Source organism: Podarcis pityusensis (assembly GCF_964106645.2).
Source record: "Podarcis pityusensis genome assembly, chromosome: Z".
In the NCBI taxonomy this organism is placed as follows: Eukaryota; Metazoa; Chordata; class Lepidosauria; order Squamata; family Lacertidae; genus Podarcis; species Podarcis pityusensis.
The window spans coordinates 45,695,989-45,720,084 of record NC_138044.1 but is presented as its reverse complement, the minus strand read 5'-3'; the positions used below and the strand labels follow the sequence as shown (position 1 = coordinate 45,720,084).

Here is a 24,096-nt window from a genome sequence, read left to right as displayed (position 1 = left end):
TATAAAGGGAAGAAACAACAATAAAAATATCAACAGTAATAACAACAATAGGTTACAGGTACAGAGCCATCACAAAAAAGGGAAAATATAACAGGAGCAAGACCAGTTGTGATTCATGGATGTTGATATTTTTATTGTTAAATCACACCAAGATGTTTTATAGGAAGTGATTCCTATGTGGAAATAAATCAATAAACAGTTCAAACGGTTCAACTAACCAACTGGTTCCCATCTTCTTCTTCCGTGTCAGAACACGTCAAGAAGTAGTTATGGCTGGACCAATCATCAAGTCCTTCGCAGATTTCCAAAGAATGGGACATTCCTGGCCAAGCTGCATGGGGAGAGAGATACACAATCATCACTGCTTACAAGGTCACTTGCAGAACATTACTACAAAATCCGGGAGGGAGAATCTCCAGCTCCTATCATCCCAAACCACTGGGCCATGCTGGCTGGAGATGATGGAAGTTAGAGCTCATCAACACTTGAAGGTTGGGCTTTTTCTGCATGCCTCCTATGGATGGTGGGTGCAACCAGAAATGGGGCATTCATCAGGGGCAGGCACTCGCTTGCCCCCCCCCCACCATATGTAGACGTGTGACCAGGGAAAACACACCAACCTAGCTGGAGAATGGACAGATGTCCCTAGATACATTTGGGGAAGAAGAGATGAGATTTACACAGGCAACACAGAGAAAATTGCACACTTGGGCCAAAGAATGAAGAAGATGCTATCAAGCTGCACATACGCCTGCTTGGCTTGTTCTGCGGTGAGGAAGCCACGCTCTCCAAGGCCACGGGGCTGGTACGCTCAGAATCATTTTCCTCTGAGCTTACGGAGGCTCTTGGTTGTTTTCTGAAAACACAGAGTCTGCTTAGAGAAACTGAAGCAACAAGACCAACCAAACTATGAGCAGGTAATCCCAGCAATACCAATGTGGTGTCCATTCCTAAGCATATGCGGTGGGGGTGTAGGTGCTGATCCCCCCTCCCATTCTGGGTCCTGATGCAATTCCTCCAAGCTCTCCACCAACTTTGCCAGATACAATCAAAAGCAGTGGGTGAGAGTTGTCTTTTGAGCACTTTACATGATCAAGCTGCTATGAAATAGGTGCACTTCAGTTTTTAGCCCCTATTCATGTGCTTTACAGTATAGATTTATTAACGGCTATGTATTCCATGATATACGATTAAGCTGTTAAGAACTATGCGCACTTTAAATTTTTTAGCCTCTGTGAACTTACGTGTTTGTTTCAATATTTTGAAATTGCAAGCTATCATATATCTGCCTTGGCAGAAATGCAGTCTATAAATCCAATCAATAATTTATATACACTTGGTTAGTTTTTGTACCATGCAGTGGCTGCTGGTTATATTATTGCTGGCATGCAATTGCACTGGAATGTTTATTGTATTTGTCATTAATTGATACGGTTTAATGATTGATAGTTTGTTTTATGATGACTTTAAAATGTTACAATGTCCATACTGAATTATTCAGTTGAAACTGAATTACTATATGTTGGAATTCTGTGTTATGTTTTGAAATTGTGTAGTGTCTGATTGTTAATGTAACGATTCACTGATTCACATTTTAGGAGCCACTTGGAGCATATTTATACAGAAAAGCTTCAAACAGATTTAAATAATAAATACATAAAAAATTAAGGAGAGAAAGGATTGAACCGGGTGGAGCCCAGCATCCTGATGTGCAGAAATTAGCTATTTTGTCTCAGGCCCTGCTGACTTACCCATCACTCAGAGGAGGGGAGAGCTGGATCTGGTCTGTACATGAAGGAGGTTGTTGCTTCTCAACTGTGAATAGAATGCAAATATGGATTAGCTTTTTGTCATGTATCAGGCGAATGTTCATCAAATTAGGTGATGGAGACCATCAGGTGCCTAGGTCTGGACTCAAAATCCTGAAGCAGGTAAGTCCTTGGCTTGATGCAGCAGGCAAATGGTTTATGGACCTCCCCTTTTAACTAGCCCTGCATGCTGACCTCATTCTTGGTAAATGTGGGTTTAAATTTAAATTTAAATTTCTCCAGTGCCACCTATTTTGTGGTCTGAAGGCTGGAGAAAGATAAAGCATGCAGATTATGGATGGAAAAAATATTCTATGGATAGAAAACAAATTCTATCTCAATCAGACTTTACCTCAGATTTGCAAAGTGGATCCCCAGTGAGTGTTTGGATATTTTTCCAGAGGGGAAAGCTAAACTGCAAATGTTTTGAAAGAGCAGTTCATTCTATTGCCCTTTCTTTTAATTTTCAAAATTGTTCTACAGCATAATTCCATCTATGCACCATTTTACAAGTTAAAACAAACCCTATTTAATATTTTGCTTTTCAGGTGCAGGCATTCAGAAGCTGCATGCCAGAATTTGAATTTCTGACCAGAATTAAACTGGGGCAGAACATACCAGGTATCTGAATCCTGGAATAAATGTCAGAATGGAAGTACATGAGTTCTCACAAAACTTTGGTGAGATCTTGCAAGATCTCACTGGAAGTCGGTGCCACACAATGCAGGAGAGAGAGTTGTACTGGTACCATTGGGGCAGCAGCAGGAGGAGTTGTTTTTCCATTTCTCCTCAAGCGGCAAAACAGGACACACCACCCCTGCTATTCACAACAGGGAAATCCATAACGTCCACCCTCCAGCCAATCCTCCAAGGTACCTTTGATGAGTTCCTGCTGCTTAAACAAAACCTTTCTTATTTCATTTAGCCATGCCATCTTCAGCTCAACTGTTTGTGCCTGACAGAAGAAGAGAGAACAATCACTTCTCTGCTACCAGAAGTTAAGAAACATGCCCCTCCCAAAAACAACCAAAGGAAGGTGTGGGAAAAAGAATAGGTGTTGACAATCCCATAATTTATTCATCTATTTTGATTGATTGATTACATTTATATACCACCGTTTCCTCCATGGAGCTTGTGATGGGACGATGAGCTGCTTGTGTGTAAAATCCTAGTCCCTCAGAGTTTGGTCAAGTTTGCAAACCTCTGTCTGTAACGGAGCCCCTTAAACATGGCTCCGTCAGTCACTGGCAGATTCCGACAGTGGTTGCTTTCGGAATCGCTTCCAACATAAAAGCTCCTTAACGGAAACACGTCTTCTGGACTCTCTGCGTGACAGTTTCCGGCGAGGAGTGGGTGTCCCTACAGGAGGTCCTGAAACCTCCCCACTGTTTTCGCTGGAAGTGTCTCTGAGCCATCCCTCCAGCTCCCTTTCCCTCAGCTCAGCTCCTCTCCCCCTACTGGTTCCCTCTTCAGCTGCTGAGTCTCTCCCAACCTGTGTGAGCCCTTTCACTTCCCTTCCTTCCGATGGCAGTTCCCTGACATCCACCTCCCCTCCAGGGCCCCCTTCATCCCCTCTCGCCCCCTCCTCTACGGGCGGTGAGGAGGCAAAACCCCGGAATGAACTTCCTTCATCTTCCGATGTCCCGAACACTTCTCTCCACCTGTTGCGGTTCCTGGTCTCGAAGTACTCCTCCTCCTCAGAGTCCATCTCCCCTTCCCCTTCCGATTCCGAGAATCCTTCCAACTCCTCCTCCTCATCGGTGGTCCCAAAGTATTCCCTCCGGAACCTCTCCACAGGCTGAGGTTTCCTTGGGAACCTTTGATGGAACGTTTCTATCAATACCTCGTCATTGATATCTTCTGCCATTACCCAAGTGTTTTCTGACTCCGGTTCTCCTTCCCACGCTACCAAATACTCCACCTGATCCCCCTTCCATCTGGCGTCGAGGATTTCTGCCACATGGCTGCTGCATTCCCTTTCTTCTATGACCGGTCCCCGAGTGGCCATCCCTTCTCGTCCCCCCTCATACGGTGACAGTAACGACCTGTGAAATACTGGGTGCAGTTTCATGTGGTTGGGTAACCGGAGCCTGAAAGCCACTGGGTTGACCTGTTGAATGACCTCAAAGGGACCCAATCTCCTGGGTCTTAATTTCTTACAACCTCCTTTGAACGGCAACCCTTGGGTTGACAGCCACACCCTATCTCCCACCCTTATGGTTTCACCTTCCCTTCGGTTCTTGTCTGCCTGCCTCTTGTATTCTTCCTTCGCCCTTTCTAAGTTGAGTTGGAGCTGACGATGGATTGCTTCCATTTCTTCTACAAAATGCTCGGCTGCCGGGACACCCCATCTCTCCCCTTCTCCCCCTGGGAAAGCCCTGGGATGACACCCATAATTAGCCAAGAAGGGGCTCATCCCTGTGGACACATTCTCGGCATTGTTGTAGGCAAATTCCGCCAGCGCCAACTTTTCTACCCAGTCATTCTCTCTGTCATTGACATAACACCTCAGGTATTGCTGGAGGACCCCGTTTGCTCTTTCCGCCTGCCCGTTGGTTTCAGGGTGCCGGGCAGTCGAAAAGTTGACCTCCACCTGCAGTAAGCTCATGAGCTTCCTCCAGAACCTGGAAGTAAATTGTTTTCCTCGGTCTGAGACCACCCTCAATGGCACCCCGTGCAACCTAAAAATGTGTTCTACAAATAACTTCGCTGTCTCTTCCGCCGTGACTGCATGCGAGCAGGCTACAAAGTGGCACATCTTTGTTAGTAGGTCTACCACCACCATGATGGCTGTTTTCCCCTTGGACTTCGGCAGATCAGTCATAAAATCTATCGACACTGCCTCCCAAGGTCGTTCTGGGGTTGGTAAGGGTTCTAATAGCCCCGCCGGTGCCCGCCTCTCCCCTTTGGCTCGCTGGCATTGCTCACACCCTCTTACATACTCCCGTACATCTTCCCTCACCTTAGGCCACCAAAATTCCCTGGTGACCAACCACATGGTTTTGTGTTGTCCAAAATGCCCCGCCGTGGGGCTGTCGTGCAACTGCTTGAGTACCCTCCCCCTTAAGTCTCCTTCAGGGATATACAGTGCCCCTTTGTAATACAAAGCTCCATTTCTTTCCTCGAAACCCCCTGGTTCCTCTCCCTCACCCCTAAGACCTCTGAGCTTATTCTGGGCGTATTCATCATTCTCTGTTTCCTCTACCAGTTCTCTTTGTCCCACCAATGCCGCCCCACACACCCAGCGGTCCTCTGGAATGACATGTCTCTCTTCGGGTGCTCCCTCCCCCTCCAAATATTCAGGTTTGCGTGAGAGAGCGTCCGCCCTAATGTTCTCTGGGCCTGGCACGTAACAAATCTCAAAGTTAAATTTGGAGAACTCCTGGGCCCATCTCACTTGCCGTTGGTTGAGCACTCGTGCCGTCCTCCAATACTCTAGGTTCTTGTGGTCAGTGCACACTTGCACCTTATGTTGTGCGCCAATTAGCAGGTGCCTCCATCTCCGGAACGCCTCATGAATGGCTAGTAGTTCTCGGTCATACACCGTGTAGTTCCTCTCGGATTTGTTCAGCTTTCGCGAAAAAAAAGCACACGGTCTCCACTCTGACTCCTCCTTCCCTGGCTGCAGAAGCACCGCCCCAATAGCTCTGTCTGATGCGTCAGTTTCCACTCTCATCGGTTTTTGTAAATCCACATGCAGGAGTTGTTGTTCCGAGGCGAAGGCCCTTTTTAGTTCCTCAAATGCTCGCTCCGCCTCCTCAGTCCAAACGAACTTCTTCTTACTGCTGAGACAGTCCGTAATGGGCGCCGTCAGGTGGGCAAAGTTTCGGATGAACTTACGATAGAAGTTCCCAAATCCTAGGAACCTCTGCACATCCTTCCTTGTTTTGGGTGTTTTCCATTCCAGCACCGCCTGGACCTTGCCGGGATCCATGGCCAATCCCTTGTCTGACAGGCGATACCCCAGGAATTCCACCTCCTTGGTATGAAACTGACACTTCTCCAGTTTCACCCACAGCTGGTTGGCTTGCAGCCTGCTCAACACTTCTCTGACGTCTCTCACATGCTGCTCCTCATTCTCAGAATACACCAACACGTCGTCTAAGAAGGCCACACAATTCTTGTAAAGCAAAGGCCCCAGGACATGGTTCATAAACGATTGAAAGCACGCGGAGCCTCCTTGTAGGCCGAAGGGCATAACTAAATATTCAAATGCCCCCAAAGGGGTGAACATGGTGGTTTTCCATTCATCCCCCTTCCTTATTCGTATCAGGTTGTACGCCCCCCTTAGGTCCAGTTTAGTAAAAATCTTTCCCTTCCTGACCCTTGTCAAAATGTCGTCAATCCTGGGCATAGGGAAAGCCACTGGTTCTGACACTGCATTTAAGGCCCTGAAGTCACACACAAGCCTCGGCTTGTTCGTGTTTTTTTTATCCACAAAAAACACTGGGCTGCCCCCCACCGCCCTGGACTCTCTGATGAACCCTCTCTTCAGGTTCTTGTCAATGAACTCTCTTAGCTCCTGCATCTCTCTGTCTGACATGGCGTACAGCTTGCCTACAGGGAGCTGTGCCCCAGGGAGTAAATTTATTTGACAGTCAAAGGGTCTATGCGGGGGTAGTTGGTCAGCTTCCCTTTCGCTGAAGACGTCGCGGAGATCTGCGTATTGTCGTGGTACCTTCACGTTCTCCGTTACTTCAGTCCCTGCTAGGGTGGCTTGGGCCCCTGCCAAACCCTTTCCCTCTTTGCAGTGTTCTAAGCAATGTGCTGAACCAAAAGAAACCACTCTCTGATGCCAGCCCACCAGCGGATCATGTAACGCTAGCCAGCTCATCCCCAATATAATGGGAGCTCCTCCCAAGGTGGCCACATTAAACGCTATCAGTTCGGTGTGCCTTGCCACCTTCATTATCATTGGGACGGTCTGCAAGCTGACTTCTCCTCCCAACAGCTCCCTGCCATCGATCGTGGTCACCTGCAGGGGGTTGCTTAAAGGGATCGTCTGTATCTGGTGTTCAGCTGCAAACTCTTTGCTCATGAAATTGCAGGAGCTGCCTGAGTCCAACAGCGCCTTTATCTTTAGAGGGTGTCCGTTTGGCAGCTCTAGCGCCACTTCTATCACTAGGGCGGGTTTAGGAGGTTCTGGCGTGGGCACTTTCACTGCTCTTTGGCCTGGCTGCTGTGCCCCGACGGTGGCAGCCAGGCGTTGGCTTTTACTTGCTTCGGTATTTCTTCCTCTCTTCCCTCCACAGCTCCTACCATCCCTTGCCATTCCTTCCTCTGGGGGCAGACTCTGGCAAAGTGACCTGGCTGTTGGCAGAGATAGCATTTCCGGGCGCCTTTTCCCTCCTTCTTTCCCCCCTCACTGGGCTTTGAAACTGCGCGCGCGCGCGCTGTTCCGATTTCCATCGGCTCTGCCGGCGGGAAAGTTGGCTCTGGAATGTCTGGAATGCGGAACTCCTTCCAACGTTCCCCCTTCCCTTCCCGCCTCTCCAATGCTCTCGCCTCCTGGCGCGCTCCTATGGTCAGCGCTGATTTGGTCAGCTGGTCCATAGACTCCGCCCTGGGCGCCCGGGAAAGTTCGTCTTTCACAGCCGAAGAAAGCCCTTCTTCAAAGAGCATTTGAATGGGTTCCGCCGATAGATCCCACCCCAATTTATGGATCAACATGGTGAACTCAGTCCAGTACTCACGGACAGATCGGCTCCCCTGTTTGCAAGCCATTAACTGTCTGCGGACCACTCCCTGTTCAATATCGCTGGAAAACATCAGATCCATGGCGCGAAAGAACTTCATCGTGTCCTTTAGGACGTCACTATTCGCTGCCATCAGGGGTCTAACCCAGTCTCTCGCCCCCTTTTCAAGATGCCCAATCACGAAAGCCACTCGTGATTCCTCGTCAGGGAATTCATCAAACTGCAGATTGAGGGCATATTGCATCTCTGTCCGAAAGCCATGATAGTCTTTGGGCTCCCCCCCAAACTTCTGCACCAATCCTGGTACCTTTCTGACGAGCTGGGTGTCTTTCCCCTTTTTGTCTGCATCCTGAGCCCTCCTCTCCTCAAGCCTCGCCGTCTGCAGCGCTAGCTGGACCTCCAACACCCGGTACCTTTCTTCCAGGCTTGGACCCGCTCCAGCTCCTGCTTCTCCGGTTCCGGCTGGGTTGCTCATGATGCCTTCTCCTGCACAAGCTGCTCACGAAGACTGTCGGAATGCTGTGATGGGACGATGAGCTGCTTGTGTGTAAAATCCTAGTCCCTCAGAGTTTGGTCAAGTTTGCAAACCTCTGTCTGTAACGGAGCCCCTTAAACATGGCTCCGTCAGTCACTGGCAGATTCCGACAATGGTTGCTTTCGGAATCGCTTCCAACATAAAAGCTCCTTAACGGAAACACGTCTTCTGGACTCTCTGCGTGACAGTTTCCGGCGAGGAGTGGGTGTCCCTACAGGAGGTCCTGAAACCTCCCCACTGTTTTCGCTGGAAGTGTCTCTGAGCCATCCCTCCAGCTCCCTTTCCCTCAGCTCAGCTCCTCTCCCCCTACTGGTTCCCTCTTCAGCTGCTGAGTCTCTCCCAACCTGTGTGAGCCCTTTCACTTCCCTTCCTTCCGATGGCAGTTCCCTGACAGAGCTCAAGACAGCATGCATAGTTTTCTCCTTCCCATTTCAGCCTCACAACAACCATGTGAAGTAGGATAGGCTGAGAGATTGTGATTGGGCCAAGGTCAACCAATGAGCTTCATGCAAAAGATTGGAGGAAGACCAGTTAGATCAGATTCTTTTTTAAAAAAAGCTGAGATAAATTCACTAAATTGGCCAGTGGAGATTATGACAGTGCAAATGAAGCTGAGGGCAGTATATCATAAGAACATCAGAAGTATTTGGCTACGGGATCAGGCCAAAAGAAGGCCCTTCTAGTCCAGTGTCCTGTTCACATAGTTGCCAATAGGATGGTCTGATCCTGCAGGGCACATATGTCTGCAAACAAGAGGCATGAATATGCTGCAGTAACTTACCTGGACATAATTTGAGGAGCAAATGCTTAACCTGGTGGAGCCAATGGTCTGGCTGGGGGGAAAAGGGAAAATCCTTACAAAAGCAAAACAAACCTGAACAACATAGACCTCTTCCCGACCGCTATACCAGATCTCAAACTTCCGATGGTCTCCTTTCACATTTTCAGTGATCCCAACAGCGCTCATCTAAAAATAATAATAATAAAAAGCACTCTTAGTGATTCAGTGATGGACAGACAATCTAGGTGGGCTGCATTATATTTCTGCATGCTTTGACATGGTCCTCCATTGGATGGGAGAGTGCATCTCTTTTACAGAGAGTTAAAGAGTCAGACTAGGACCTGAGAGACCCATGTTCAAATGCCCCACACAGCCATGAACCTCACCGGGTGACCTTGGTGGGCCAGCCACCTTCTCCTAGCCTAACCCACCTCACAGGGTTGTTGTGAGAGGCTAAAATCAGGCAGAAGAGAGAGCCAAGCACACTACCCTTGAGCTCCATGAGGGAAAGGTGGGAAATAAAGGTGCAATCAATCAATCAATCAATCAATAGTTAACAGCCTTGTCAGAAACAGAGCCCCCTGCCATGGAGGAAGGAGCTCTCAAATATTCTGCACCCTCTTGTGGAGCTCCAACATTTCATGTAGACCCAAACTCAGGGCAGCAGTAATACCATCTTCTCTGACCCCTGAAGCTAACCAGGCTCCTCATCTGGTGCCCCTGAAGCCTCTGACTCCATGTCCAGATCACTGCTAGAATTAGGGGTAATGACATTATTTATTTTTATTTATTTGTTACATTATATGCCACCTTTATCTTCCAAGGATCTCAAGATGGTCTTCCCCATTTCATCCTCACAACAGTGAGGTAATTTAGGTTAGGAGGCTGTGACTGGCCCAAGGTCACCCAGTGAGCTTCACGGCTCAGTCGGGATTCAAACGCTGCTCTCCCAAGTACTAGTCCAATACTCTAACCATTACGCCACACTGGGTCTCTCCATTCACCTTCTGGCCAGCATTATGAACTCCCTTTAAGCAGCTAGTTTACTAGATCTACATCCCCTTAGGGACCCAGGGGGAAGGGGGGGGAAGAACCCAGGCAAACCAGTTGCTCCTTATAAATATGAATAAGCCGTTTATAAATAGATGTTCAGTTTACAGTTCCCATTGTTCACCCTTAATAAAACACTCTGTGTTCTCCATGCGCAAAGAACAATACTGTCAGGTGGCCTGAGACATTAAACCAATGAGGCCACCTGGCTAAACCTTCTGTTCCTTCCTCACTGTTTTCTCTTCTTGGCATGGCTATCATCAGCTATGGAAGGCAGCCTCAGGGACACAAGAAGCCATTTGCCAATTAAGTTTTGTTTCTGCAAAATTGGTTTCCAGGCACTGCTGAGAAAACAAGCTGTACCACCAGTTTTGGGAGCTGGGGTGCCTTTTTCTCACAGCTGTGGCTACTCTTGCACAGAAATGGACTCCATGCTCTGGTAACTTCCAGACTGGGCTGTTGCCATGTGCTGTACATGGGCCTGCCCCTTAACAGCAACATGGAATCTTGAATTGGTCCAGAATTCAGCAACCAGATTATCTCACATAAACACCTGCCATGTTGGCTAGTCCTAATTCAAGGTGCTTGCATTAGTGCAGGGGTCAGCAAACTTTTTCTGGAGGGGGCCAGTTCACCGTTCCCCAGACCTAGTGGTGGGCTGGACTGCAGATGTTGGTTCTTTCATCTGCAGAGAACAGGGATCGATCAGGTATAGGAGGGGCAAAATGATCTTTCAGTTCAATTTATGGCACGTACACAGCTTAAGTTATGGTTTTCCACCCTCTTTCTGAAAGCCAACATTTGTATTTTTGTTAACAGTTTGGCTGGAATAATCTTGGAAGATAGGAAGCCTTTTACAGAGTCAGACCATTGGTCCATCTATCTCAGTATATTGTCTACACAGGCTGGCAACAACTCTTCTGCGTTTCAGGCAGGAGATTCTCCCAGTCCCACATGGAGATGCCAGTGAGTGGAGCTGGGACTTTATGCATGCAAAGCAGGTGCTCCAGCACTGTAATTAGCCTTCCCTTGCATGAAGCAGCTTTTACACTCAAAGGAAATGTAAGTAACACCAGGATTTTTCCTGGAATTACAAATCCCTGAAATGTTCAACTTGTGAGAACAAAGGAAGGACTTGACACAAATGCACACATGCCTGGAGCACAACAAAAGGCAGTTCACCAGAAAACTGCAAATCTGCAATCAGTGAGAAGAAAATCCATTGTCACAAATTCTGACAGAACTATCATAGGAGCAGACGGCTGGTTGGGCACCCAAGGAAGAAGTGAGAAGCTGATGAGTATCAAACCAGAATGAGGGTCTTTTAAAAAGAGGCTCAGAATCTGCTTTTATAGTGTCAGTTAATGGAATGGAATTGTTATGAGCTTATTATTATTGAAGCAAACTTTCATGCAAACTGCTCTGGGCACTGCCTGACATAAAGTGGTACAGAAGAATCTGAAAGAAAGGTAGATAAATAAATAAAACCATTTTGGGGAGTGGGGCAATAAACCTAGACTTTATAAATTGTTGTCTGGTTGGGAAAATTTCCTAAATATGTTCCACTTCAGATCAGCAGTGTAGCGTCTGTTGGCACTTAAAAAAAATAATTATTGGAACAGGAAGATTAACAATAACATAACACCATATAATTCTTTCCAATTAATTTAATCTAATTTTGTTCCATGCTAGCCACTTATCCACTTTTTTGTTTTTTTGGATTTGAAAAGGGAAGAGAAAGGGAGGGGGGAAGGGGGTGGATAATCTAAAAAACCCCCAGAGAAAACAATGTTGCGCTGTGTGTGTGTGTTTGTGTGTGTGTGATGCAGTGATGAAGCACTTTGCTAAAAACTGACAACAAATGAAATGCCAAACGTGGAATGCTGAATCTCCTTGAGGCTCCCACTTACCTTCAGAAAGTGCTTAAAACTGTACGAGGAGCTTTTGTCGTGGCTGTCGCCGTGGTCCTCTCTCTTCTTGCAGAAGACCAGCGCTTTCTCATAGAGGAAGAGGTGCCTTTGCATCGGCTTGAATCTGGCCAGGTCCTTCATTTTCGTGGGACCTTTCCGGTGCCCCGTCCATACACTGAAAGATCCTTGCATCAGCACTTTGCCCAGCTCACCGATGTCTCCCTGGTAAGAACAATTGTATTTTGTTTGCTTGTTTTTAATGCACACAGGGGTTTCTTATCACAAAAGTGATTTACAAAATAAAACAAAGCCTTCCGAAGACCCTTTCAAAGAGCTGCCTTGCCCTATTCCTTTGAAAAGGGCTTTATCCTGGCACTGCCAATCAGCTGAACCATGGTGTTTTCCAACACCCTTTTGGCCAAGGCAAGTCCTCATCTGCCCTGTGCCTGACATCATATACCCCTTATGGTTGTGTTTTGGCCAAAATGGTCTCCTTGCCCATGAAGAGGGAGTTGCACCCCAGGATTGCAGCCAAAGGGTTCTTCCCCAGCCCAATGTGGAATTGCCAGGAAATCCTCTCCACTTCCACGTGGGGAGGAGTTGTGGTAGACTGCGTGACCACCCATTCTCCTCTGGGGGCGGGGGATGTAGTCCCGCATTGCCCAGGGGATCTTGGCCACATCAGCGACCGGCCAGCCAATCTGCTGGCTGCGGGTGTGTGGCCGGGACCATTTAAAACGGAGGCGCAAGCTGGAGGGCTTCCTCTCTGGCTCACTTCCTCAATCACCTGCCCTCCCTCCCTATTTTGCAGGTTTTCGTTCCTTGACCTTGCTATGGACCTTGGTTGGTTGCCGTTGAGGGGCCTGGTAGGAATTTTTCCACTTGGCAAATTGGCACAGGACATTTGGTTTTTGCCTACCTCGTAGCAAGCGTCACAACTTTGTTAGGGTTGCGGTTAGGCATTGTTTGACCTTATGATGGGGGAAGGGAGGGGTGGCCATCACCTGCCCATCCAAGCTTAAGGGTATTCCGTTAAAGGAATCCAGGGGTGTCCAAAGCCCGGGGCGGGGCTTAGGGCCATGACACGACCCCGACGGGAACACCAGGGGGAACTTGAGTTGGTATGCATCGACGGGGCTCCCTCTACCGGTGGTTAACCCTTACTGGACTCCCTGTGTGATGGGCAGGAATATAGTCGGGTCCATTCAATGCCTAAGCCAATACTGCTCACATTCTGTAATCAATAAAGTTGTGGCCAAAATTTGCCCAATAACGTTAACTTAATATTTGTGTCCTTGTGTGTGTTATTTCTCAACAAGGGGGTGGCTTCGGGGTCTCGACACGCAACTGAACCTGAGACCTTCCACATAAAAGCAAGGTCCTCCCCTCTGCTCCTAGATTCTAGACTCAGTGGCCTTACTGGGGAGAGAGTGCTATTCAGATAGTATCACAGAGATGGCTGCTCCTCTATTATTATTATTATTATTATTATTAGTATTATTATTATTACCCTGCCCATCTGGCTATGTTTCCCCAGTCACTCTGGGCGACTTATAGCATATCTAGATGGACGTGTACTAAGCCAGTCTTCCTGCATTCGGAGCCCCTTCTGCTCATTCTGCTGAGTGGGGCCTCAACATCTGCCCCCCAAAGTCCTGCCCCGACAGCCCCACTGCATCCCATTCCCACTTAACAGCACAACGGATGCCTTCCCAACCAAAGAAAAGTCTACTTACATCGTAGCCAGTTATCGAAATCTGATGCATGGAGTCGTTGACTGACTTCAGCAAATCCAACATGGCGACCAGTGCCTCTTGGAGCTCCTGGACGCCTTCACAACTTGTGCTGTATTTCAGCAGCTCCTGAAAAAACATCAAAGTCAGGATTCTGAAAACATCCTGAAGTCAGGATTTTCTCTGCACTCCGGGCTGCTTCACATAAAAGTATGTCAAACATTGCATTGACTGCAATAAGAATGTCAGAAGAGGCTGCTTGCTGGATCAGAGCAGTGGCCCATCTAGTCTAGCATCCTGTTCTCATGGTGGCCAACCTGATGCCCTGAGAACAACAGTGCTCTCCTCACTTGTGATACTCAGCAACTGGTATTCAGAGCCACACACTTCTGACATCGGAGGGGCCAGATGTTCACTGTGACTAGTAATCATCAATAGCTGTATCCTACATGCATCTGCCTAATTGCCGTATTTTTTGCTCCAAAAGACACACTTTTTTCCTCCTAAAAAGTAAGGGGAAATGTGTGTGCATCTTATGGAGTGAATGCAGGCTGCACAGCTTTTGCTGAAGCCAGCAGAACGAGAGCTGCGCAGCGCCTCTTGTTCTGCTGGCTTCCCAGCGAAGCGGGAGGAGGAACGGAAGGGAGCCCTTACAGAGCCCCTTCCATCCCTGATCCCGCTTCGCTGGGAAGCCAGCAGAGCAAGAGCCGTTCTGCAGCTCTTGCTCTGCTGGCTTCAGCAATAGCTGTGCAGCTTGCTTTGGCTTTTCAGGGAGGTGGGAGAAGGGATGGAGGGCAGCCCGTCAGTCCCTTCTCCCACCTCCCGGAAAAGCCAGCAAGAGCCGCTCTATCTTTAAAGAGCCACGCCGAGCGTGCCTGCGGCTCTTGCTGGCTTTTCTTGTTTTCCTCCTCTAAAAACTAGGTGAATCTTATGGTTGGGTGCGTCTTATAGAGTGAAAAATACAGTATATTTTAAAGCCATCTAATTTGTTGGCCTTTACTACCTCTTGTGGAAGTGGATCCCAGTGCTTGGGAGTTTAGGAGACTCCCCTCACAGAGCTACAGTTCCCAGATCTACCATTCTGTGAGGGGGTGCATTCCTGAAAGATGGAAGTGGTGTAGATCCATTCTTAAGAACAATGACAGGAATACCTTCAGGAGCAGCTGGTATTTTGTTAACCGTTGCACAGGTTTGAGCAGATAGGAATCCAACGCAAGCTTATGCTCCAATTTCCTTTGGCATTCCTGCAACGAAACAGAAAGGCAAAATGTGGCACATTGCGTATGTCATCTTTTAAAATAAAAAATTATTAAATTTGGTACATGATTTTGGACTTGTGTAAAATTTTAACAAGAGGCATTGAGGTTTATAAATTAAATGATTAGTAGCAATGTAATCTTAGCACCAAAATAAGCAGAGTAAATGATTAAGATTTGGAATTTGCAACAGCAATGATCATAGCAGCCAGACTAGCCATTGGAAATCAGTTAAGTCCATTGACATTTTGAGATGGTATAAAAACCTATGGTATGTAGCACTGTTGTTCATATTGTGAAAGAGAAATTAAAGGAAGGGCACTAAAGTTATTGAGAACTGGAGTTTGCTAAGTATTGGAATGCAAAACTCAAAGACAATGTCAAGCCTTATATATTTTTGCATTCATGTGTATAATTTAACACCCAGTTTAAAATATAATAGTTACCAGGGATGCTCAAGAAGTGTATATAGCACTTTTTAATTGACTTTTGGTTTCAGAATACAGTGATATTACAAAATTATATATATAATTAATTTATAATTTATAATAATTTTTGGCAATGATTTGATTACTTTTAAGATTTGCATTTTTTAATGTTTACAAAACTTAACACTTTAAGTTTTTTTGCAGGAGCTAATCTGGATGACTGCTGAACATACAGGTCATTGGGAGGGGCCCAATGCTGCTTCCTCAGCCCCTGGAGAGCTATCACAAGGCCCAGTAGATGACAGTAGGCTAAAGAGGCAAAATCTGAAGCTTGTATAAAGCAGCTGATGAATAAATTTGTTCCTAGCTGTATTTTCAGATGATTTCTTAATCCACGTGCCAGGATCTCATTAATAAGCTGCCTGCAATCTTCTATGTCCTCCAAATGCGCCTCTCACAATCAGCATTATGGAAATGATGCAAAACTAGAGCTATCAAAATGAATGAGCAAAAAAGTTGTTGCCCAGTTTGGGATACAGATATATTTCCGGTTTGTCGAAGCAAGTCCCCTCAGTAGCGCTGGGCTGAGATATTACAGCACCTGAGGTGGACCCCAAAATGCTGCCCCACTCCCTAGTGGCAAAGCATGGGAGGGGGCCACAGGGAAGGTTGTCCCAGGTACAAAATTGTTAGGGGGCACAGAATTTCAACACATGGTGCTGCCTCAGTACAGCTGTGCACTTCCATTGCTGAGCTATGTTAAAAATGGCTTCTCTATGCGAACCAGGAAGTGACCTCTCCAGACACCAGAACAACTCTTGTTTTCTAACTTTTGCAGCTGCGATCCCCTGGGTGATGTGGATGGCATTAGGCAGTTGAATATCATGAATGAGCCAGCTCCCAGTGACGGTTTGCAACCAGCTGAAGAAAGCAGCCAGGAACAGAGAGGGTCAACTGCCAGGCAGGATGAGCATTGGCTAGTGCCAACTCCCCCACCCCTTGGAATGCCGGTTGATAAGGGAATGGCTGAGAGTGAGCCGGAACCCAGCCAATGCTCTTGAGAAGTGCAAACTGGCGCGAACAGAGAAGGAAGCAGTTTGTCAGAATGGGAAGAGATTGTAGCTGAGCCAATCCCTCCTAAGAGTACGCTGTCTCCTAGGTGGAAGTCACAAACTATACCCACAAAGGAGGAATGGGTTTGTAAACTAAACGAATATTTAATTTTGGCAAAATTAACCACTATAATAAGAAATCAGTCGAATCAAAAAAATAAAAAGGAGTGGAAATGTTTTGATGAATATATGGCAAAATATTGCTCAAAAAAAGATACGCTAATATGCCTAGATTAAAATGTGAAGTACTGGATGGAAGAAAAATTAGTAAGGAAAGATAATAAGAATATATAGATGATTTGAGAAGATTCTAGAATGCAAAGATTGTTGTAAATTGTATAATGTGGAGGAATTGAGTGGGGGCAGAGGGAAGTGGGAGGAAGGAGAAAAGAATAATATGATGGATTGAGGAAATATAAATGTAAATATATGGGGGGATGGGGAAGAAATGGTGTTGCCTTTGCTACATCTGTATTGTAATGTAATATGTGAAAACCAATTTAAAAAAAACATTGTAACAAACAAACAAAAGAGTGCGCTGTCTCATGGGTGGGCTGGCCTTGGACCACATCATAAGACAAGCCTGAAAAAAATCAGGCCAATGGCCCATCTAGCCAAGCACCCCATCCTTACCAGTGGCCAATGAGGAGAAGCTGCAAGCAGGACCCGAGCACAGCAGCAGCACTCTCCCCTCCTGCAGTTTGCAGCAACGTGTTTCCAAAAGCATTGCTGCCTCTGATTGTGGAGGTGGAGAACAGCCATTGTGGTTAGTAGCCACAGATAGCCTTATCCTCCACAAATTTGTCTAATACTCCTTTAAAGCCATCCAAGTTGGTGATCATCACTGCCCTCCTGTGGGAGTGAGTTCCGTAGTTCTTTGCTCCTCTTTCCAGGCAGATGGCGCAATAAAAATAAAATATATCTGCAAACGTATTTATTATTTCATTTCAGTGGCAAAGTTTTTATCGGTGGTTGCAAGAACAAATGATCCCTATCTTTAAGTCTGAACAAAATGCTTGTTTAACCTGGAAGTAGGCTGTCTGAATTGTGCATTGCTTTGTAACGATTTGCTGGGTCTCTAGACCATAATAAAGATTGATTATGATTACATTTCAATCCCAACCTTTCCTCCGAGAGCTCAGAGTGCCATACATGGTTCTCCTCTCCCCATTTTATCCTCACAGCCCCCCTGCAAGGTAGGTTAGCTTGCCAGATAATGACTGGCCCAAGTGAGCTTTTCGCCTATCACCATAAAAATGTGAAAATACCTGGAAGAAGAGGCTTTCTGCACACTGCCTCCACAGGTATTCAGATCGCGGCTTATTCTGACAGTATTTCTCGTACATCTGAAAATCTTCCCGCTGCAGGAGGAAGGAAAGAATGATAAATATGTAACACCCCCTTAATTCTAAGTACATCCATTGCAGGGAACTTGTATCAGACAGCCAAAGAACCTGTAGCTGTCTAATTCAAATGGAACAGCCATACACCTGACCACAGAATTGTAATAATAATAATAATAATTTTTTATTTATACCCCGCCCTCCCCATCCAAGGCCGGGCTCAGAGCGGCTCACAAGCAATAATAAAAACAAGATGAATGATTACAACTTAAAAACAAAAATAAAATACAACATTAAAATATTGGAACATTAAAATATTAAAATGTAGCCTCATTGCAGGAGGAGAAGGAAAAGAAAAAAGAAAGAGAGGGAGGGAGGGAGGGAATCAAATTGGCTCCAAGCCAAAGGCCAGGCGGAACAACTCTGTCTTACAGGCCCTGCGGAAAGAAATCAGATCCTGCAGGGCCCTGGTCTCATGAGGCAGAGCGTTCCACCAGGCCGGAGCCAGAGTTGAAAAGGCCCTGGCTCTGGTTGAAGCCAATCTAACTTCCTTAGGGCCTGGGACCACTAGGGTGTTGTTATTTATGGACCTTGAGGCTCTCCGTGGGGCATACCGGGAGAGGCGGTCCCGTAGGTACGAGGGTCCTAGGCCATGAAGGGCTTTAAAGGTCAAAAGCAGCACCTTAAACCTGACCCTGTACTCCACCGAGAGCCAGTGCAGCTGGAAAAGCACTGGGTGAATATGCTCCCATGGCAGGGACCCCGTGAGGAGCCTCGCTGCAGCATTCTGCACCCGCTGGAGTTTCTGGGACAGCTTCAAGGGCAGCCCCGCGTAGAGCGAATTACAGTAGTCAAGCCTGGAGATGACCATCGCATGGATCACTGTGGCCAGATGGTAGAGATGGAAGCGATCCCGAGCGTCACCTAGTCCAACCCCCTGCAATGCAGGAACCTGTTCTGGATCATAGAAATAGAGCACATGCATTGCATGCTAAAGGTCCCAGGTTCAAATCCTAATATCTCTAGGTAGGACTAGGCAAGATCCTTGTTTGAAACTGGGACAGTGCAGTATGACTGGGGTGGGACACCTCAGGCCTGGGGAAGACTGCATATTATTATCATCATTATTATTTATTAAAATTTAAATGCCGCCCTTCTCCTGAAGATTACAGGGCAGTTTACAACATAAAACCACAAAATGCATAACATAATGACAACGAAAACAACACACGCACACACACACACACACAAAATTGAAAAAGCCATAGATTGTTTAATCAGCCAATGACCTAGCTGAAGAGGAATGTTTTTGCCTGATGCCTAAAGATATGTAGTAATACTAATAATGATGATAATAATTTATTATTTATATGCTGCCCATCTGACTGGGCTGCCCCAACCACTCTGGGTGGCTTCCAGCAAAATATAAAACCAGAGTAATGAAGGCACCAGGCGAGTCTCCCTGGGGAGAGCATCCCATGAACACTCATCCATCCTTTTTGGCCTCTGAGTCTGACCTTGTCCACTGTGGCCCTTGGAAGGGGTCCCCAGAAGGGAATGTGGCCCCCACACTGCAAAAAGCACCGCCCCACACAGAGACGCATTGCTGCTCCTGTTTAGTGAGTGAATAGGAAGCAGAAAAGTAATGCTGTTGGTTCCAGCAACATAGGAAGTTGCCTTATGCTGCGCCAGGCCATTGGGTCAGTCTAGCTCACTATTGCCTACCTCAACAATGGGGAAGTTTTTCCTGAGGTTAGCTACATTCCCTTTGGGGCAACCAGTTGGAGGCAGGATGCTGGTGGTGGGAGGAAGTGGGGCCAAGGTGGGGCTAATCTCTCCCCACCCAACCGCCTTGTCTACCACTCACCAACCAACAGGGGAGGGACAAATTTTTTTTACGAGTGGTCTAAGTTGAACACATGAAACAGGCTTTCCTTAAATTTCATACTACAAGGCTGGGGAATGTTTTTCGACCATAGGCAGCCTTCTGAAGGCCACAGGCTGATGATGTTTGGGACCATAGGCGAAAGCAGGCAGAGCAGAGAATGTGGGTTTTACAGGGACACGGGTGGCACTGTGGGTTAAACCACAGAGCCTAGGACTTTCCAATCAGAAGGTCGGTGGTTCGAATCCCCGCGACGGGGTGAGCTCCCGTTGCTTGGTCCCTGCTCCTGCCAACCTAGCAGTTCGAAAGCACATCAAAGTGCAAGTAGATAAATAGGTACCGCTCCAGCGGGAAGGTAAATGGCGTTTCGGTGCACTGCTCTGATTTGCCAGAAGTGGCTTAGTCATGCTGGCCACATGACCCGGAAGCTGTACGCTGGCTCCCTCGGCCAGTAAAGTGAGATGAGCGCCGCAACCCCAGAGTCGGCCACGACTGGACTAATGGTCAGGGGTCCTGTTACCTTTACCTTACTTCTTAGACCAGACCATCCCTCTCCATCCTCCACCGAAACAGGTAAGAGGCATTACCCGGGTTTAAGGACACATTCAGACCAGACAAAAACAATCAGGGTGTCTAAGTAGGGACAGGAATCATGGCCTAGGGAGAGTTCTGAGGGCCAGACAGGGAGACCCGGAGAACTAAGGTTCCCCACCCCTGATCTGGAGCAAGAAGGATCATGAGCACAGCTCCAACAACATGCCTACTGACCCTTTCCAAGAAGCAATAGCCAACTTTCTCTGGGGCTTCCACGCAGCTCTCCAGATGGTGGAGGAAAATCCTGCAAGAAAAAGAAAGAGGAAGAGGATGGAGAGGGTAGGAATGAAGAGTGGGTCACGTTTGCTTCCAGAACTCATTTTTAAAGGCATGGGGTGGTAGAGGTGGGGAGAGACTGACAATGCAAAGGTTTGGCGGTGTCTTACTTGTTGTGAAAGTCGTAAATCTCTGGCATGTTTCCAAACAGAACATCTTTGCGGTTTTGCAAGGGGGGTGGCAAGAGAAAGGCCATGGTGGGGTTGTCCATCTCAGCTCTGTAGCCCTGCCGACAGCACAACCCCAAATGCAGTATTAGGCACACATCCAGATTGTCCGACCCCAAAAGGCCACGTTTAGTAGCATCATCACCTCTTGGTCCTAATGCTAAAAATCTCTTTGCAGTCGTGCACTAGCCCCAGAGGTGTGTTTGTTTGGCTTGTGTATTTTCAGAGTATTATGACAGTAAAAATACGCCTCTGGGTGGCATGTTCAACAGGAGAATGTGAATAAGAATAATAAATGTTACAACTGGAATGGAGAGTAGGGATAGATCAATCTGTCAATTTTGGTTTTGCTCAGTTTCACATCTTTCCCATTATTAAGTTCAGTTCCCCAGATTTGCACATCAGTTTGCATTTATTTATTTTTTAAAGTAAAAAGTCCTCATGAAAATTTATCAGCATCTAGTGGGCATTTCTCCCATTATACAAATTTATTTCTGCATGTGATACTGTCTAATACAGTGGTACCTCGGGTTACATACGCTTCAGGTTGCATACGCTTCAGGTTACAGACTAACACAGAAATAGTACCTCGGGTTAAGAACTTTGCTTCAGGATGAGAACAGAAATCATGCTCTGGCCGTGCAGCAGCAGCAGGAGGCCCCATTAGTGCTTCAGGGTAAGAACAGTTTCAGGTTAAGAACGGACCTCCGGAACGAATTAAGTACTTAACTCGAGGTACCACTGTATGCATATTTCAGTTTTCATCAATTTTGCATGCACAACTTTCTCCTAACACGTTTTTTGCATATTTAATCCTAATGTATATAATTATATTAATTGTTCGATGAATTTGTTTTTGCCTTATTTGTATGCTATTTTGTTTTTAATATGATTACCACAATTGTAGCATTGTCTTGAAAATATTAATGCTATTGTTATTGTGAGCTGCATTGAGATCAGCATTGTTGCTGGAATACAAATATGAAATCATTTTTTTAAAAAAATCATATATCAACATTTTTGTACGCATTATTTGGTTGGAGAACTGTATTGCCAAATACAGAGAACTTTGACTTTCTAAGGGCAGATGCATTTTGGTTTGTGTATTGCTTCAGGAAGTGTGAATTAGGCTAAAACGTGCACAAAACTGAATTCCTCCTCATCCTGCACATCTGTTAGCATCTAGCTTACTTGCAGTCAGATACAGAAGTAAAATAAGCATCCCAGATACATCTAAGGATGAAGCAAGAAGAAACAAAGGCACACTTACCATCAAAATGGTGAACAACTCTTCAACGTAAACCCGCTCAGTTTCTATAAGCTCGTTTATCACATAGCTAAAATGAAGAGGGGGGGGGAATCAAGGTTGGGTACATGTAGAAATTCCACAAAGAGCTGGGAAAAAACAGTAGCATGTGCTTTCTAAATGTGCAAGAATTTATTGGAGGAAGAAAAACATAAATATTCTACTCCTCATGTTACAAAGATGTGCTTGAAAGGGTGAGAGTAAAGCCTGGTTATTCCTCACCCCCCACCCCACTGAAGGAGCGTACATTTTGCTTTGGATGAGGCCTAATCATCACAGCAGGCCAAGGTCGTTCTTTGAATGCTTTGAGTAAAAGGAACAGAGAACTTTCCCAAGCACAAATCAGGGTTTGTTTGCATGACTAGCAGAGAAGTTGGTGGATTAAAAAGGGGCTGAAGAATACCTTTTTAATATGTCTAAACTGTCTTCACTTTCTGATATGCAGAACTGCAGCGAATTCCTTTTCTCCTGATAATCGTGCATCACTTCAATCTGGAGGGAAACAACATGCTTTAGGAAGAGGAAAAATAATAATAAAAAAAGCTTTGAAGTGACAACTTGAAGCCTGCTATTTTAAAATGATTCATGTGCTGCCCTAAATGTGAACTTGCATTTTGCAATGTACTAGTGGGGGTACATCGCTGTTAGAGGAACCTTTTGCAGCATGGGGGCCTCATTCCCCAGAGGACAACTTTATGGTGGCCACACAACTGCGGCTGGGGGCAAAAAGAAATAAAAGTGTAGCCAGAGGCAAAAAAAAGGGGGAGCAGAGCAACAGATGTGATTTTCACCTTTGTACATCATGCAACATTCCAGCAATGTAAAAAGCCAGAGGTTTCCAAGTACATAATAAGCATAATTACTGATCAAGGATTTATTGCACCTAGGCAAAAGTAGACAAGGAGGTCACAGAGCATGACCAACAAATAGGAGTCAAAGAGGGCTGGGTGGGTAGGGGCTACATTTGTCCCAGGGCTGGAGTTCCCCATCCCTTGCTTACTGTCTAGAATCTGACACAGGAGAGTCAGCAGGAGAAGGGGAAGGAAATAGTAGCAGGATGAAAGAATATGGCCTGGTTTGTGCACCACTATTTCCTTCCCCTTCTTCTGTTGACTCTCCTGAGTCAGATTCTAGACAGTAAGCAAGGGATGGGGAACTCCAGCCCTGGGACAAATGTAGCCCCTACCCACCCAGCCCTCTTTGACTTCTATTTGTTGGTCATGTTCTGTGACCTAAACCAAAGTTTAGTGCTACATGAATGAGCTTGAGTAAGCTTGCTCATCTCCTTCCCCTCTCTTCCCCTAGCACAGACTCAAGGGCTAGAAGTATCTGTTTCCTAATTTAAACAAACCACTGCCTAAAGCAGCCCACTCTAAGCTATTGTTAGCTTAAACTCCGGCTCTTTGAAACAAGAGAAGATCAAACTATGGTTTCTGAACCAAGATTGTTAAATAAACCATAGTTTAAAACAACTTCCGCACCCCAGACTGGATTCAGCAACAAACTGTGGTTAGTTTACACTCGGAGGAAAATGCTTCCGATCTCCAAGCCATACCAAAGGATCAATGAGCCATGATCCAACGGCTTATCCAGGTTAGTTTATGTAGCACTAATTTAAAGCTTGGTTTGGGCATTTCGTCTGAACCGGGCAAGTGAGTAGGCATAAGACTGCACTGATAAAACTTCTGTCCCATTTACACATTTTAGCTATGTGGTCTCCCGTCCATCTTGTTTTTTTATGCTTGTTCTGGACAAGGAGTGTCAATGCTGCATGAAAAGATGTGGTTTGAGGAGCACTTTGTTAATAGTATGCAGGATTTCCCTCAAAGTCATTCCTTTGACTATGGTATGTAGCCAAAACAGCACCAACCATGCACAACAGAGAGGAATCAAGCACAACAAGGATAGATCATGTTCCGTGTCCTTAGAATGCTCAGCATCTATTGCAAGTAGGGAGACTGAAGTTGGTGAGGAATGGAATGGAGTCCCTTAGAAAAGGGCATGGCTGGTTGGATGGCAGGTAGGAACACGGAACAGGACCATTCCACATTGATTTTGTGGACGTCACACTTGTACTTAAACATTTTTAATCACCTACCTTGCGGGAACTTTGAGATTTCCTTGAAGTCTTCTTCCCAGGCAGTGAGATATCAAATGAGAATTTCAAACTGGAATTAAAATCTACACCTTGGACATAAGAAAAAGAAGAAAGGCAG

The 24,096-nt window shown here is 46.2% G+C and overlaps 1 protein-coding gene across 4 annotated transcripts in view; it reads right to left on the bottom strand.

The window, feature by feature from the left end:
- MCF2 (MCF.2 cell line derived transforming sequence) overlaps positions 1-24,096 on the bottom strand; it is a 77,596-nt gene that overhangs the window by 9,483 nt on the left and 44,017 nt on the right. For all 4 annotated transcript variants that reach the window (XM_080990061.1, XM_080990060.1, XM_080990063.1 and 1 more), the window contains 14 exons: positions 23,979-24,067; positions 22,284-22,372; positions 21,845-21,911; positions 20,518-20,633; positions 20,306-20,375; positions 17,578-17,670; positions 14,665-14,757; positions 13,517-13,642; positions 11,781-12,002; positions 8,914-9,006; positions 2,685-2,763; positions 1,752-1,815; positions 750-856; positions 219-331 (listed from right to left, as the gene is read on the bottom strand). In XM_080990061.1, the coding sequence (XP_080846187.1) occupies positions 219-331; positions 750-856; positions 1,752-1,815; positions 2,685-2,763; positions 8,914-9,006; positions 11,781-12,002; positions 13,517-13,642; positions 14,665-14,757; positions 17,578-17,670; positions 20,306-20,375; positions 20,518-20,633; positions 21,845-21,911; positions 22,284-22,372; positions 23,979-24,067 (1,421 nt within the window). The remainder of the gene's footprint in view (positions 1-218; positions 332-749; positions 857-1,751; positions 1,816-2,684; positions 2,764-8,913; positions 9,007-11,780; positions 12,003-13,516; positions 13,643-14,664; positions 14,758-17,577; positions 17,671-20,305; positions 20,376-20,517; positions 20,634-21,844; positions 21,912-22,283; positions 22,373-23,978; positions 24,068-24,096) is intronic.